The sequence below is a fragment of the Vipera berus genome, assembly GCF_964194415.1.
Source record: "Vipera berus genome assembly, chromosome: 1".
NCBI classification, from domain to species: Eukaryota; Metazoa; Chordata; class Lepidosauria; order Squamata; family Viperidae; genus Vipera; species Vipera berus.
The window spans coordinates 43,147,924-43,161,128 of NC_138202.1; the positions used below are offsets into that span (position 1 = coordinate 43,147,924).

The 13,205-nt window shown below is 44.7% G+C and overlaps 1 protein-coding gene across 2 annotated transcripts in view; it reads left to right on the forward strand.

The window, feature by feature from the left end:
* The first annotated feature begins 3,690 nt into the window (after nucleotides 1–3,690).
* Nucleotides 3,691–13,205, forward strand: part of CCDC88C (coiled-coil domain containing 88C) — a 110,839-nt gene continuing 101,324 nt past the window's right edge. For both annotated transcript variants that reach the window (XM_081331167.1, XM_081331168.1), the window contains exons 1-2: nucleotides 3,691–4,415; nucleotides 6,842–6,942. In XM_081331167.1, coding sequence (XP_081187293.1) covers nucleotides 4,356–4,415; nucleotides 6,842–6,942 — 161 coding nt within the window. In that variant the 5' untranslated portion in view covers nucleotides 3,691–4,355. The remainder of the gene's footprint in view (nucleotides 4,416–6,841; nucleotides 6,943–13,205) is intronic.

Here is a 13,205-nt window from a genome sequence, read left to right on the forward strand (position 1 = left end):
AGGGAACATTTGAACTGTATCCCAACAACCAATAAGTCAAACACTGATTCAACTTCCCTGTTAATTGTTATGCTTCCAAAGGTTAAACATCTCAGTGAAAAGAAAATTGGAAAGGCCTTTCTTCCTACTGAAATATCTGGGCAATCATAGATAGTTAACTCATCCTCATGTCCTCCAGATGTGTGAAGATTATACCTCTTACTTAAACAATATGTTCATTAACTCTGCTGACTGGAATGAGTTTGGGCTGAAGGCTGCCCTAGACCAGGGCTTTTCAACCTTTTCACCCATTGTACCACTTTTAGGATATGGCAACATCTGAGTACCACCAGTCGCCTAGCAAGGTGTCAAAAACTTGATGATCAAAAAAAAAGGAAAAAAAGTTCGCTTAGTGACTATTCGAAGTTACAATGCCACTGAAAAAAGTGCCCCCCAAGCCACAGCCGAGCAAGACACCTGCCTGGCCACCCAGCGGCACTCTTCCTCCTGTCCGAGGTTTTCAGTGTGAGCATTTCTGTTGAGGATTGGTAGCAGGGGTGGGGTGGGGGGTGTTTGGTTTTTATTTCCCCCCCTCAGCTGGGTGGTTGCAGCAGGTTTTGGCCACTTCTCATGACCCTGGGACACTGTGACTGTCATAAATATGAATCAGTTGCCAAGCATCTGAATGTAAATCACAAGACCCTGGAGATGCTGCAACATTCCAGCTGATTGGCGCTTCTTCTGGGCTCAGCAGAAGCACCAGGATCAGTGCTGCTTTCCAGCTGGAGCCTGGTGCTGATCCTGGCGCTTCCGCTGAGCCCTGACAGCCCTGCAGCTCCAGCCATCTCTCGCTCAGGCTTGTGCGGTGCTGCCACCAGTTCAGCTCATTCCCTTCCCCCGCTACCACTTTTCTAGGATGGTCGCATACCACCTGCTAGGTGCCAATGTACCACAGGTGGTACCCATACCACTGGTTGAAAAGCCCTGCCCTAGACAAGCTTCTATTTTTAGCACCAATATTCTTCTCAGCAGTACCAGAGTAGTAAAAAGAATGAGTTCATACAACATACTAAGTTAAAAGTGAGCTGTTTATAGCTCAGTTATTTAATTTAGTAAACCAATGTTAACTATCCTGTGTTTGAGCAAATGTAATCCTTGTGATCTACTATGTAGGTGTGGGGAAATATGACAGTCTTATCAAGCTTTATAAGAGCACTTTATTTGTAGTTGTCAACTTACAAGGATTAAAGCAGACATGTCAAACTCGCGATGTCACATGACATCGCGCAACGTATCAGAGCCTTTTCGCCATTGCCGGCAATGGGGTGGGTGCGGCTTCCGGATGACACATCCGGCCCAAGGGCTGGCAGTTTGACACCCCTGGATTAAAGCAAAGCATCAATGGCAGTATTTCTCAATCTTAGTCACTTGAAGATGTGTGGACTTTAACTCCCAGAATTCCCATGCTAGGGAATTCCGGGAGTTGGCCACATCTTCAAATAGTCAAAACTGAGAAACTCTGATCTATGGTATGATATAGAACTTGCATGTAATTGACTTTTCAATTAAAAGGACTGTCCGTTTGAGTTCTAAAAGAGATAAACTAGTTACTTTGCTTCAGCTAAATCTATTAAGACCTCATAAATATATTTGCTAGACTGTGTTTCTATCATATCCTAACCATAAGCTAATTTATATTTGTTGCATGAAGCAATTTCATGGTTTGATTCTGCGTATTACTCAGATCCAGACATTTGATTTCTACAACTATCCATCTCAACAAGTGACTCTGGGCAGCATATGTCAAACATAAATTTGTATCACTACCATAAATCACAAGGGAGTGTATTGTGTGAACATAACCACGATTATCCCTTTTTGCATATTAGTCTCAATTTCTTCCATTAGCTGGCTGTCTGACTGAAATGTGAATCTTACCACTCCCATAGAAGATAGGTAGCAGTAGGTAATAGTAGTACATTCTATATTAACAAGAAGAAAGCAAGTTATTGAGACACTTTTTATATGTTTTTATTACTGAAAAACGATTTCTGGAGATAATAACTACCACTAGGAGAGAGCTTCACTGAAGATAGCAAAAAAAGCCAAGACAACCGGATGTTGTCTTTATGGTTCCCACCACTAAGAGCTCCAGTCTCAGTAACAGGTATAGTCCGCGTTCTCCATCACCCTCCCTAAATTTCTTCCCAGGACTGTGAGTTTAACTCCTCTACCTATCTAAATGATCACTTGCCCATTTCCTCCCCCTTCCCCCCCCTTTTCTGCTTTGGACGTTTTTTTGGCATCAGTTCACGTTTAAACACAATAGGGAAGCCCAAAGCCTGTTAGCAAAGGCCCTCCCTTAGCACAGAAGAAAAACATCCTGGAGCGCCAAAGGAAGACACGGGAGGGCAGGGTGGGGTGGGGCGATGTTTCTTCTGCCGTGGTGGGTTTTGTGCTGAAAACGAGGCTCGGTAATTCCTCCGGCCGCTGCCCAATTAAGCAGCTACAATCATTCTCTCTCTTTCCACCACCCCCCCCCACCCACCGCCCGTCCCTTCAGGCGCAGAGGAGCTCGTTTCTTTCGTCTCCGGACAGAGGGGACACCCCCAGCGAGGCCCAGCCGTCAGAGGTGCCAGCCAAGGAGGCTGCACTTCCTTCACCGCCAGGGCAAGCTCGGTGGCACCCACGCTCTTTTCTGCTCTTGAGGCAAAGCTCTCTCTGTGTGTGTTTGTGTGTGTGTGTGTGTGTGTGTGTGTGCGCGCGCGCGCGGTTGTGGTTGTTGTTAGCTGCGAAGCCGTCGTGACCCCATGGACAACGTTCCTCCTGTTAGACAACTACTTAAACATGAGCCAGAGGGTGCAGCAGCCACCAAAAAAGCCAATGCAATCCTAGGCTGCATTAATAGAGGAATAGAATCAAGATAATGTGAAGTGTTGGATGTTATTGTTGTTGTTAGTTGCGAAGTCGTGTCCGACCCATCCTGACCCCATGGACAACGTTCCTCCAGGCCTTCCCCTCCTCTACCATCTTCTGGAGTCCATTGAAACTCAACGCCTACTGCTTCGGTGACTCCATCCAGCCACCTCATTCTCTGTCGTCCCCCTTCTTCTCTCGCCCTCAACCTTTCCCAGCATTAGGCCCTTCTCCGGTGAGTCCTTCCTACTCGAAAATGGCTGGTTCTGCCTAGGACTTGCCCGAACTTCTCCAGTCAGAGGGCTCCCAGGATCCCGTCGCACGCCGAAGAACAGAGCGGCTCCTCGATGCGAGACCTACAGTTCCTGTACACGCTTTGCCCCCCCCCCGCGCGCTCCTCCTCTAAGGCAGCGTTGTCCAACCTTAGGAACTTGAAGATGCGTGGACTTCAACTCCCAGAATTCCCCAGCCAGCTACGCTGGCTGGGGAATTCTGGGAGTTGAAGTCCACGCATCTTCAAGTTCCTAAGGTTGGGAAAAGCTGCTCTAAGGGCTTCATTAACGCCGAACACCTTTCCAGCCCAATTCGACTGCCATCAACTTCTTATTGGTCACTTCAAACCTTTCCCCCAGATTGTCATTTGCAACCCGCAACGTCGATCAACACGTTTTCCTTCACATCTCCCCCCCCCCCACACACACACACACCTCCCCGCGCATCCGACTCCTCCCGCTCGGCTCGGCTCGCTCGCTCTTCCCCCCCCCTCCTCCTTCCCCGTTTCCAACCTAAGAGAAAAGCGCGCGTCCTTCCTACAGGTAGTAGCTCTAAGCGCTCGGCCCATCCCATCGCCCTTGGAAGATGGGGGAGGAGGAGGAGGGGGAGCTGGAGCGCGTGAACGCGAAGCCCGGCGCGCCTTCGCTTCTTGCTTTCGACCTTTTCTGAGAGAAAGAGACAAAACTTGCCCAAAGCCGCCGTTCAAAGAGCTCGCTTTTACTCTTCCCAACGAAGTAGCAACTCTTGGGTGGTGGCGGCGGCGGCGGCTGCGCTATTCGCCGCCACCGGAAAAATACTCGCGACGACGACGACGACGACGACCAGAAGCCAGAAAAGCGTTGCAAAAGAAAAAGAAAAAAAAAGCAGTTCCGTCCCTTTGCTACTCTCCGCTAGCCGACTCTACTCGGCCGTCTCCGCCTCGCCCCTCGGCAGGTTGCGAACCGGCGGCGGCCTTTGGAAGAGAAAGTGGGGGCGGCGGACGGGAGGGCGCGCTGCTCGCGGGTCCCTCCCCACCCTCGCCTAGAGGGGAGGGGAAAGGAGATGAACCTCGCATTGTTCCCCTAGCAGGCGACTCCTTCTGGGCCGGGGGGCTCCGCGCCTTTGTTCCCAGGCTGAGCGTCGCCCAGCCGCCTCCGCCTCCGCCGGCTTTCGGATCCGAAACGAACGCGGAGCTTCCCTGGGACAAGATGGATGTGACCGTTTCCGAGCTCCTGGAACTCTTTCTGCAGAGCCCTTTGGTGACCTGGGTGAGTTCGCCAAACGGCCTTGGCCGTTTGCTTGAACCGTTTTCTGGGCGGCGAAGGCAGGGCGGACGGAGCGCTTGGCTGCGGGGGGGGGGTGGGGGTGGGGGGGGGTGTGGGAGGGAGAAAGAAGAAAAAGTTTGGGATGGGATGCGCCTTCCCCTCGTGGCGCAGCGGGCCGGCCACCTGGCCAAGCGCGCTGGCTGGCCAGCCAGGGGGTCGGTGCGTCGAGTGGCAAGCTCTGAGCGGCGACCGTCAAAAGGCGGCCGTGCCTTGGTTTTGCTGAGGCTTTTTCCCTCTGGGCTTCCGAGTTGGGGAGCAAGTTAGTTGGACGTGCTGCGGGGGGGGGGGCGGGGAGAAACGGTTACTTCAGCGGAAATCAATTCGAAATCAATTGGTTTTCCCCCGACCGTAAGTTATATTGCCAACGCGATAACTCCCTGGCAATGCTGGACTAGCCGGATCAAAAAGGGCAGAGAGCAAAGAGGGGTGTGTGTTGTTGGAAGGACCGCCTTTTGGTTCTGAAAGAAAGTAGTTTCTGTTTTCTTGGAGACACGGCGGCAAGGTGTTAGGCACGGGATTAAAAGGAAGGGGTCTCACCACCACCACCCTTTTTTTTTTAACTAGATAGGCTTCTGCTTTCTAAATACGTGATTATATGAAACCTTTGTCGGGACAAATATTTCAATAAATGTACAAATCTTGTGTAAATCATTAATGATTTCGGGTTAGTCATTGCGTACATTGCACTTGGAACACTTTTGTAAGACTGTATTTGATTATAACTTCCTTTACGGTGCCTCCTGTACTGCAGTCTCTCCTTACCTTAGAATGGTGGGTGTGCATGCATGCCTCCTCGTTGTACATACCATTTTTATGTGCTATGTGCTAGCCACTCTGTAAAAGTTTTACTTGTACAGGTATATTCCTGCATTGCACCCACTTAGGAGGAAATGTTTCTGAGGTTAGTAGTGGGATCCAGCACATTTTAAGGACACCATAGATTTTATAAAAGAAATTATTGAAATTGGTGGAGCAGATGGAAGGATGGTGAGGTGTGGATAGGCAATTAATTTTCAGGTGTTTATACAAAACTTGCACATTTGTAGGAGAGCGTAAATCAGTAGCATATGCTACATACGATGCCAGGCTTATAAATGTATATTACCTCTTCCTTTGATTTTAGCTAAACTTGAAAGTGCCTTTACCAAACCAGCATGGTCATGCCTTGGGAAGACAGGAAAAATGCAATCCGACGTGGTTTTATTTTAGCTCTGTTTTTTGCAGTCAAACTATATTACAGATTAAACCTGATTTTACTACATGGTGCAGAAGTAATGGTAATAGATTAATGAAATTCCCTTAAATAGTCCCAATAAAAATATACAAAATACTGAATGAACTAGCTAAGTGTGTTTTGCCTGGTTGTAGTTCTTCTTTGCAGGAAATTCTTACTCCAAAATTCAGTAATTTACCTGCAGTCTGACCTTGTTCCATGTTGTGACGTGTATAGATCCGGCCTCTATAGAATCTGATATGGAAGCTCTTAATAAAGTAACCGGAGCGAGATAAGGGTGTGCTGTGTTACAAAGTTACATCGGTAGAAACCAAACATGTTTGTATTTTAGCAGAATTGTTCTGCTTATAGTGGCTGACAAAAAATTCATGATAAACAGATTCTTTTTAAGGAGCAGTCTGTCGTGTTGGTCTGTGTTGAGAATTTAAATGAATTTAAAGATCTTGGAAGAAAACTCGATCTAGTTCAGATGAATTTTGAATGGATTTATAGCAGAGATAGAGAGTCAGTTTGGTATAGTGGTTCAGGCAGGCTTCAAAAATTGGGAGACTGTGAATTCTAGTTCCACCTTAGGCATGAAGCCACCTAGATAACTTTGGAGCAGTCACTTTCTCTCAGCTCTAGGAAGGTGCAATGGCAAACCACTCCTGAAAAACCTTGCCAAGAAAACTGCAGGGATATGTCCAGGCAGTCTCTGAGAATCAGACATAATTGAACTGAAGGGGGGAAAAACAGCAGAGATAATCATGGACATTTCTTTTTCTGTAAAAGAAATAGGAACGTTTTGTGTACCTTCACCTTATCTACTAGTACAGCTGCAGATATCATGGGTAAAATAGCAAGGAGAGTACACATTTCTGAATAGTCTGCTAAGTGGGATTCCTGTTCTATTATAGAAGGAGATGTGGATTCTTCAGACCACTGTTAATAGCTGGGGAATGGATCCCTTGCGGCCTAACAGAACCAGTTTTTTTGCCACCTGTAGGAGTATGATAACCATTTTCATTATGAGTTTATAACCCTCAAATTATAATTCAAATGCATGTAAATACACAGTTTCCAAAACAAAATTAGAAAGTATGTTTCATCTTTGAAATGCATTTTCTAAAATGTTTTAATTTGTGTTTTCTGGCAGGTAAAAACATTTGGACTACCGGGGAGTGATAACGAAGACAAACTAGCAGTGTACATGAATCTAGCTGATGGAGTCTTCCTGAATAAAATAATGTTGCAAGTGTAAGTTGACCCAAAATGGCAAATCGCTTTTAAATTTTATAAAATATATTTGTATTGGAAATCACTGTTTCCATGCTAGATAATATAGTGCTTTTCCCTTTGGAAAATTTAATAAATAATCACTCCTAGCCTATGTTTTTGAAGGGACGCAGTGGCTCAGTGGGTTAGGACGCTGAGCCTGTCGATCAGAAGGTCGGCAGTTTGGCGGGTCGAATCCCGAGTGCCACATAACAGAGTGAGCGCCTGTTACTCATCCCAGCTTCTGCCAACCTAGCAGTTCGAAAGCACGTAAAAATGCAAGTAGAAAAATAAGGACCACTACGGTGGGAAGGTAACAGCGCTCCGTGCGCCTTTGGCGTCTAGTCATGCCGGCCACATGAGCATGGAGACGTCCTCGGACAAGCGCTGGCTCTTCGGCTTTGAAACGGAGATGAGCACCGGCCCCTAGAGTCGGAAACAACTAGCACGCATGTGCAGGGGAACCTTTACCTTTAGCCTATGTTTGGTTTTGGAACACTTTTTTGCTTTATGTTATATATTTAAAAAAGAACAGCACAGAAAACATAATCTGTCATATTGTGCCAATTATTAAGCAAAAGGTAGCTTCTTGTTCCATAACTTTAGAGCACATCCTGACATACACATGGTCTCTCTTGAAAATCTTAAATCCTCCAGTTAAAGATTTTTAGAAAACGGGCAGGGAAAGGTTTTCAACTGAAAGTTTGGAGAACAGTTGACACTTAACCTTTATTCCAAATCAGCCTCCAGAAACTTTAAACAGCTGCTCCCATTATTCCTGATTGGGCTTATAGAAAATAGAAACTGAACGTTTTGGAGGTGTTCAGTTGTGAGAAAAACTGGTGCAGGTAATAATATGCCTGACGGTCATAAAACTAAGGTATAATTTAGAAGTTGGGAGTGGAGTCACATGTTTTTTGAAAATAATTCTTTAATATTTTAGATGGAAAAGGCCATTGATTTTACTTTCCCCGATCCGTGTATGTTAGAAATTGAGTACATAAAGGAGATCAGGACTCCTGTCTATCCCCAGGATAACTCTGAAAATTGAGCAGAGAGGGACAAAATTTGGAGTAGGAGAGAAAACAGTAAAATAAAGATTGAAGTTCAAAAATGGGCTAGATCCAGCTGGGAGCTGCAGTGCATCATTACCATTGAGGTGGCAGACTGCCTGTTGAGAATAGGCCCTCTACTTCCTTCTTCCTGGTCACATGACCAAGACGTAAGGGATCATAAAGATTTTCATATGCCAGGCCTGCTTCCCTTATTATATTTAGCAAGTATATTTCACAGCTATGTAAGAAGTATCTTAAACCTTTTCATTTTAAGTTACATTATTTATCACCTGTTCCAAGCATAGAAATATCACAGATTACAAATTAACCTAAAATGGTAATGGATAAGAAATGGTAATGCCCAGGGTTAATTTTAATTTGTGCATAAGTCTTTATGTTTTAGCTCAGTTAAGCCTGACTGACCACATCTCTTCCTGTTGCAGAGTTTATGACAGGATGAAACAAGGTCTTCCATTTGAGTTTCATGATTGGGTTGAAACAGGCACTTTTCAAAGACTCTTAAGTCATATAGTTTTCTCAAGCTTGAGGTTTTCTTTAAAGATGTCCTTATTCTGTTCTTATTGCACAGTGATGCCCACCAATCTGAAAAGTTCATTGATTTCCAGAAATGAACATTTTACACAGATGTGACGTGTGTTTAAAACTGGGACTGTTGGAGCAGCTCAACAAAGCTGGTTTTCTTCTTCCGTTACAGAGGGGATTTTTTTTAAAAAAAAATAGAACTGTGTTGGCAGAATGCCCAGTTGTGCCTCAAGATCAATGAAACTAAAACCTTTATTCAGTAGGGTTGGGTCTGTTAACACAAAACCAGAATGGTAGCATTTGTGTACAGTCCAATCTAGCTTCACTGTAAGGTGATCGTGGTGACGGTCTGTGACCTTTCTGGCAAGCTGTTCGGGCTTTTCAAAATGCTTATTTCTCCAGTGTAAAGCACAGGCTTACATTTCTTCTCTTCCTCATTTCTTTTCTGTGTCTGACCTTTTAAAATAAGAATAAAGCTTTTTTTTCCCCAGGGCAAACCTGTCTATTCTTAAGATCTGTGATAAAAATTCAATATATTGTTGTATAGTCTTTTGCAAAGTTTGATAGCACATTTTGCAATATTTTTTTTAGAAAAGATATATTTTCTTGGCATGTAGCTATACCCTGCGGTTTTCCTATTGAGTCTCAATAAGTATTCTGATAAGTATTCTGACAGTTATTCAAGTTATGGTTGAATAACTATATTCTCTCATAGTTCAGATTATTCATCCATGTTATAGTGGAAAGCAGTAAAAAAAATTATCCCTCATCTAAGAAGTTCTACAGCTGAATGTTTAGCAAAAACCAAGTTAACCATTACTTAAGTCCTAAACGTGTGTGTGTGTGTGTGTGTGTGTGTGTGTGTGTGTGTGTGAGAGAGAGAGAGAGAGAGAGAGAGAGAGAAGGAGGAAGGAGGATTGGCTAAAAGATAGAATACCTTTATCCATCATGATCATATTTGTTTGTTTGTTTTTTGAACTTATTTGCTGCCCAGTTAAAGTTGAATTATGCAGAATTTAGAGTTGTCTTTCCATATATTTTAAAGAAGTCCAGTAGATTGTAGAATATGCAAATTTCAGTTTTATGAGAATGAGGTTGAATGACTCTGGAGTGCTTGCATGAAGACGTATGGGTTTGTCTAACAGTAATGGGTTAGGCTTTAATTAAAATTTAATTAAGATAGAAAATTCAAAGTTACTTAAATGGGGTGGAGACTAATCAGATGTGGGTGTATGGTCTATCTCAGGGCTTTCCAACCAGTGGTACAGTTACCACCTATGGTACATTGGCACCTGGCAGGTGGTACGTGACCATCCTAGAAAAGTCGTAGTGGGCGAGGGGAATGAGCTGAACCAGTGGCAGCACCGCACAAGCCTGTGAGAGAGATGGCTGGAACTGCAGGGCTGTCAGGGCTCAGTGGAAGCACCAGGATCAGCGCTGATCAGCTGGAATGTTGCAGCATCTCCAGGGTCTTGTTATTTACATTCAGATGCTTGGCAACTGATTCATATTTATGACACTCACAGTGTCCCAGGGTCATGTGAAGTGACCAAAACCTGCTGCAACCACCCAGCAGACGGGGAATAAAAACCAAACACCCCACCCCACCCCCGCTGCCAATCCTCAACAGAAATGCTCACAACAATGAAAACCTCGGACAGGAGGAAGAGTGCCGCCGGGTGGGAAGGCAGGTGTCTTGCTCGGCTGTGACTTGGGGGGCACTTTTTCCAGTGCCATTATAACTTCAAACAGTCACTAAGCGAACTGTTGTAAGTCGAGGATTACCTGTACTTCATCACTTTTTTCCTTTTTTTTTTGGTGATCAAGTTTTTGACACCTTGCTAGGCGACTGGTGGTACTCGGATGTTGCCATATCCTAAAAGTGGTACAATGGGTGAAAAGGTTGAAAAGCCCTGCCAGGGGTGTCAATCTGCCGGCCCGCAGGCCAGATGCATCGTAGCAAAACCACGCCCACCCCATTGCGGCAATGGTAAAAAAGTTGCGATACATTGCAACACATCATGTGACGTTGCTAGTTTGACACCCCTGCTCTGGCAACATTTCCCGATGTTCCCACTTTAGAATTAGAATAATTCCTGATGATACTAATTACAGGTAGTCCTTGTTTAACAACCATTCACTCAGTGTCCAAAGTTAACAACAGCGGTGAACAAATGGAATTGAAGCCCGATCATCAAAGTTGCGACTGTTGCAATGCACTGGCAGTCATGTGATCAAAATGTGCACTTGTGATCAAAATGTGCACTTGGCCCCTAGCCCGCATTTACAACCACAGGGTGCATGTCGGCTCCCCCTACCTGCCTGTCTCCCCCACCTTTCCCCTTTTGGCTGCCCTCTACTCTGCTGCTCCCACAGCTGTGCCCTCTGCACGGTACCCCTGCCACCCTGCCCTCTACTGATCCTAGCTGATTTTGCAGTTTACGTCTTCCCACTGCTGACAAACCCCACCCCCACCCCCCAGCCTGGCCTGGCCATTCTTGAGGCAGCTGTTGGCCACATGCAGCCTTCCTGAAGCCTCATGAAGCCTTCCCAAGGCCATTGGTGGCCACATGTGGACTTTCTGATGCCTTGCACAGCTGACAGTGGGGCAGAGTTGATGTTCATCCATCATCATTGATAAAGGCCTTAACACAGCATTATGTTAAAGCTAAATGCGGTGAGCCCGAAGATGAGTGGTTAGGCCATTTTAAGCATAGAATGTTCTGGCACATCTTGGGGAAATATGTAGACACTGCAGGTGTGGCACTAGCAGTTTACGCTTATATTGTGCTTCCACAGCTTGCCTTACTTCTTAAGCTTGACAACCCTTATGGTTGATGCCAAGCAATTTTGTGCCAGTGTTTCCCAGATGGTCGTGTCTAGTCAAGCAACTTCAGGAAGACCTTTAATTTATGTTTGTGATATTTTTTTTCTGCCTTCCATGTGAGTGTTTTCCCGCAGGTAGCTCCCCAAAAGGAGCTGCTTGGATAGGCACTCATCCACCATACAGATGTCATGATCTGTCCAATGGGTCTGTGCTCTCACAGCAGTGTGTGAACTGATGGTAGACTTGCTTTAGAGAAAACTTCAGTATCTGGTACTTTATTTGACCATCCGATGCCTAATATTCTACGAAGAGAAGTCATGTGGAAATGGGTGAACTGTTTTGCAGGAATGGGTTCTTGCCTCCAGAAACACTGGAATAGCTTATGAGTTTCTCTATAAGTGCCAGATCACAACTTTTTGTATCTCTGCAACTATGGCATCTAATTCTTGGGCTCTGTCATTAGATAGCAGGCTGACAGCTACTCTCCATGTCAACTTGGGAAATCCTTCCTATTGCCTCATCATGAATAGGTGATGGTCAGTGCCTGACATCCGTGTTGCTTAGTGGCAGAAATTTTGGTCCCACTTAGGGTCACTAAGCAAGGACTGGCTGTGGTGTATTCCCACTAAATCTAGAGGCATTCTTACAAGAAAACTTCCATAGGGATTGATTAGTTTATGATGATTTTAGGTCTGTTAAGGAAAGTTGTTTTTTTCAAATTCAGTAACAAACTTAAATAATATATGCAATAGCAAATTTGAAGTGATAATTGATAATGGCAGTCTCCTACACACACACATACACACACACACACACAAATCTTTTTCTGTTGCAGTTAATCAAGGAAACTATTTTCAAGCAGCTGATCTAACCTGCAAAAATTGCATTTCCTGTTAAACTTAAGCCATTTCTTTCAAGTCCTTTTGTGTTAACTGGCTACACAAAGGAGCAAATTATGCATGATCATTAATTGTAGAAATAGAATAAGCTCTGGGTTCAATATTCCTTTGTTTAGCAAGTGTCAGATTCAGTGGAGGTATTTTCCTTTCAGACACTACTTCCATTTAACAGATTGTGTGTCTGTTAAATTTGGGGGATCTATTAATTACTGGGTTTATTCCATAAATGGCTTGGTTGCAAAGATATATTTATGACTATGACATAATTACACAAAGATATAAATTGAAGCAAAATATGTAAATTTGGATTTAGTGGACATTGCCTCCTTCTGGAAGATCTGTTAAATACTGTAAAGATTTTATTAAAACAACACCAGCTGTGAATTGGACTTTTCATAGTTATTCCACCCTGACAACGTTTCTGAGTTTATTTATAGCTGTACTTTAAGTTCCAGTAAATTAATTTCCAATCTATACTGCATTTTTAGTTTATTGCAATGAATTGTGTTGATTTTGAATACTTAGGATATTATGACTATATGACTATAACTACTTGAGAAGTAATAAATGGTATAAATAAACTAACCCTCCCAGAATTGGTTGAAAGGTAGACAGCTACATAAATGTTTTAAATGCATACATGGATACATACATACATGACTACTGCAGGGGTCCCCAACCTCTGGGCTGTGGCCCCCTACTTGGCCATGACTGGTTTGGAACCGGGCCACAGAAGCGGCAGGTGAAAGTGTGCGCACATCCCCACTTGTGCAAGCAGCAGGTGAATGCGTGCACACGGGCTCCATTTCTGCGAGTGGCAGGCATGCATTCCCGATACTTGCACAAATTGAGCTGTGTGCATGCACCCTTGCCAGCTGCTCACACGGAACCATCCCCTCTCCCCCACCCCCGCCCTCCAGT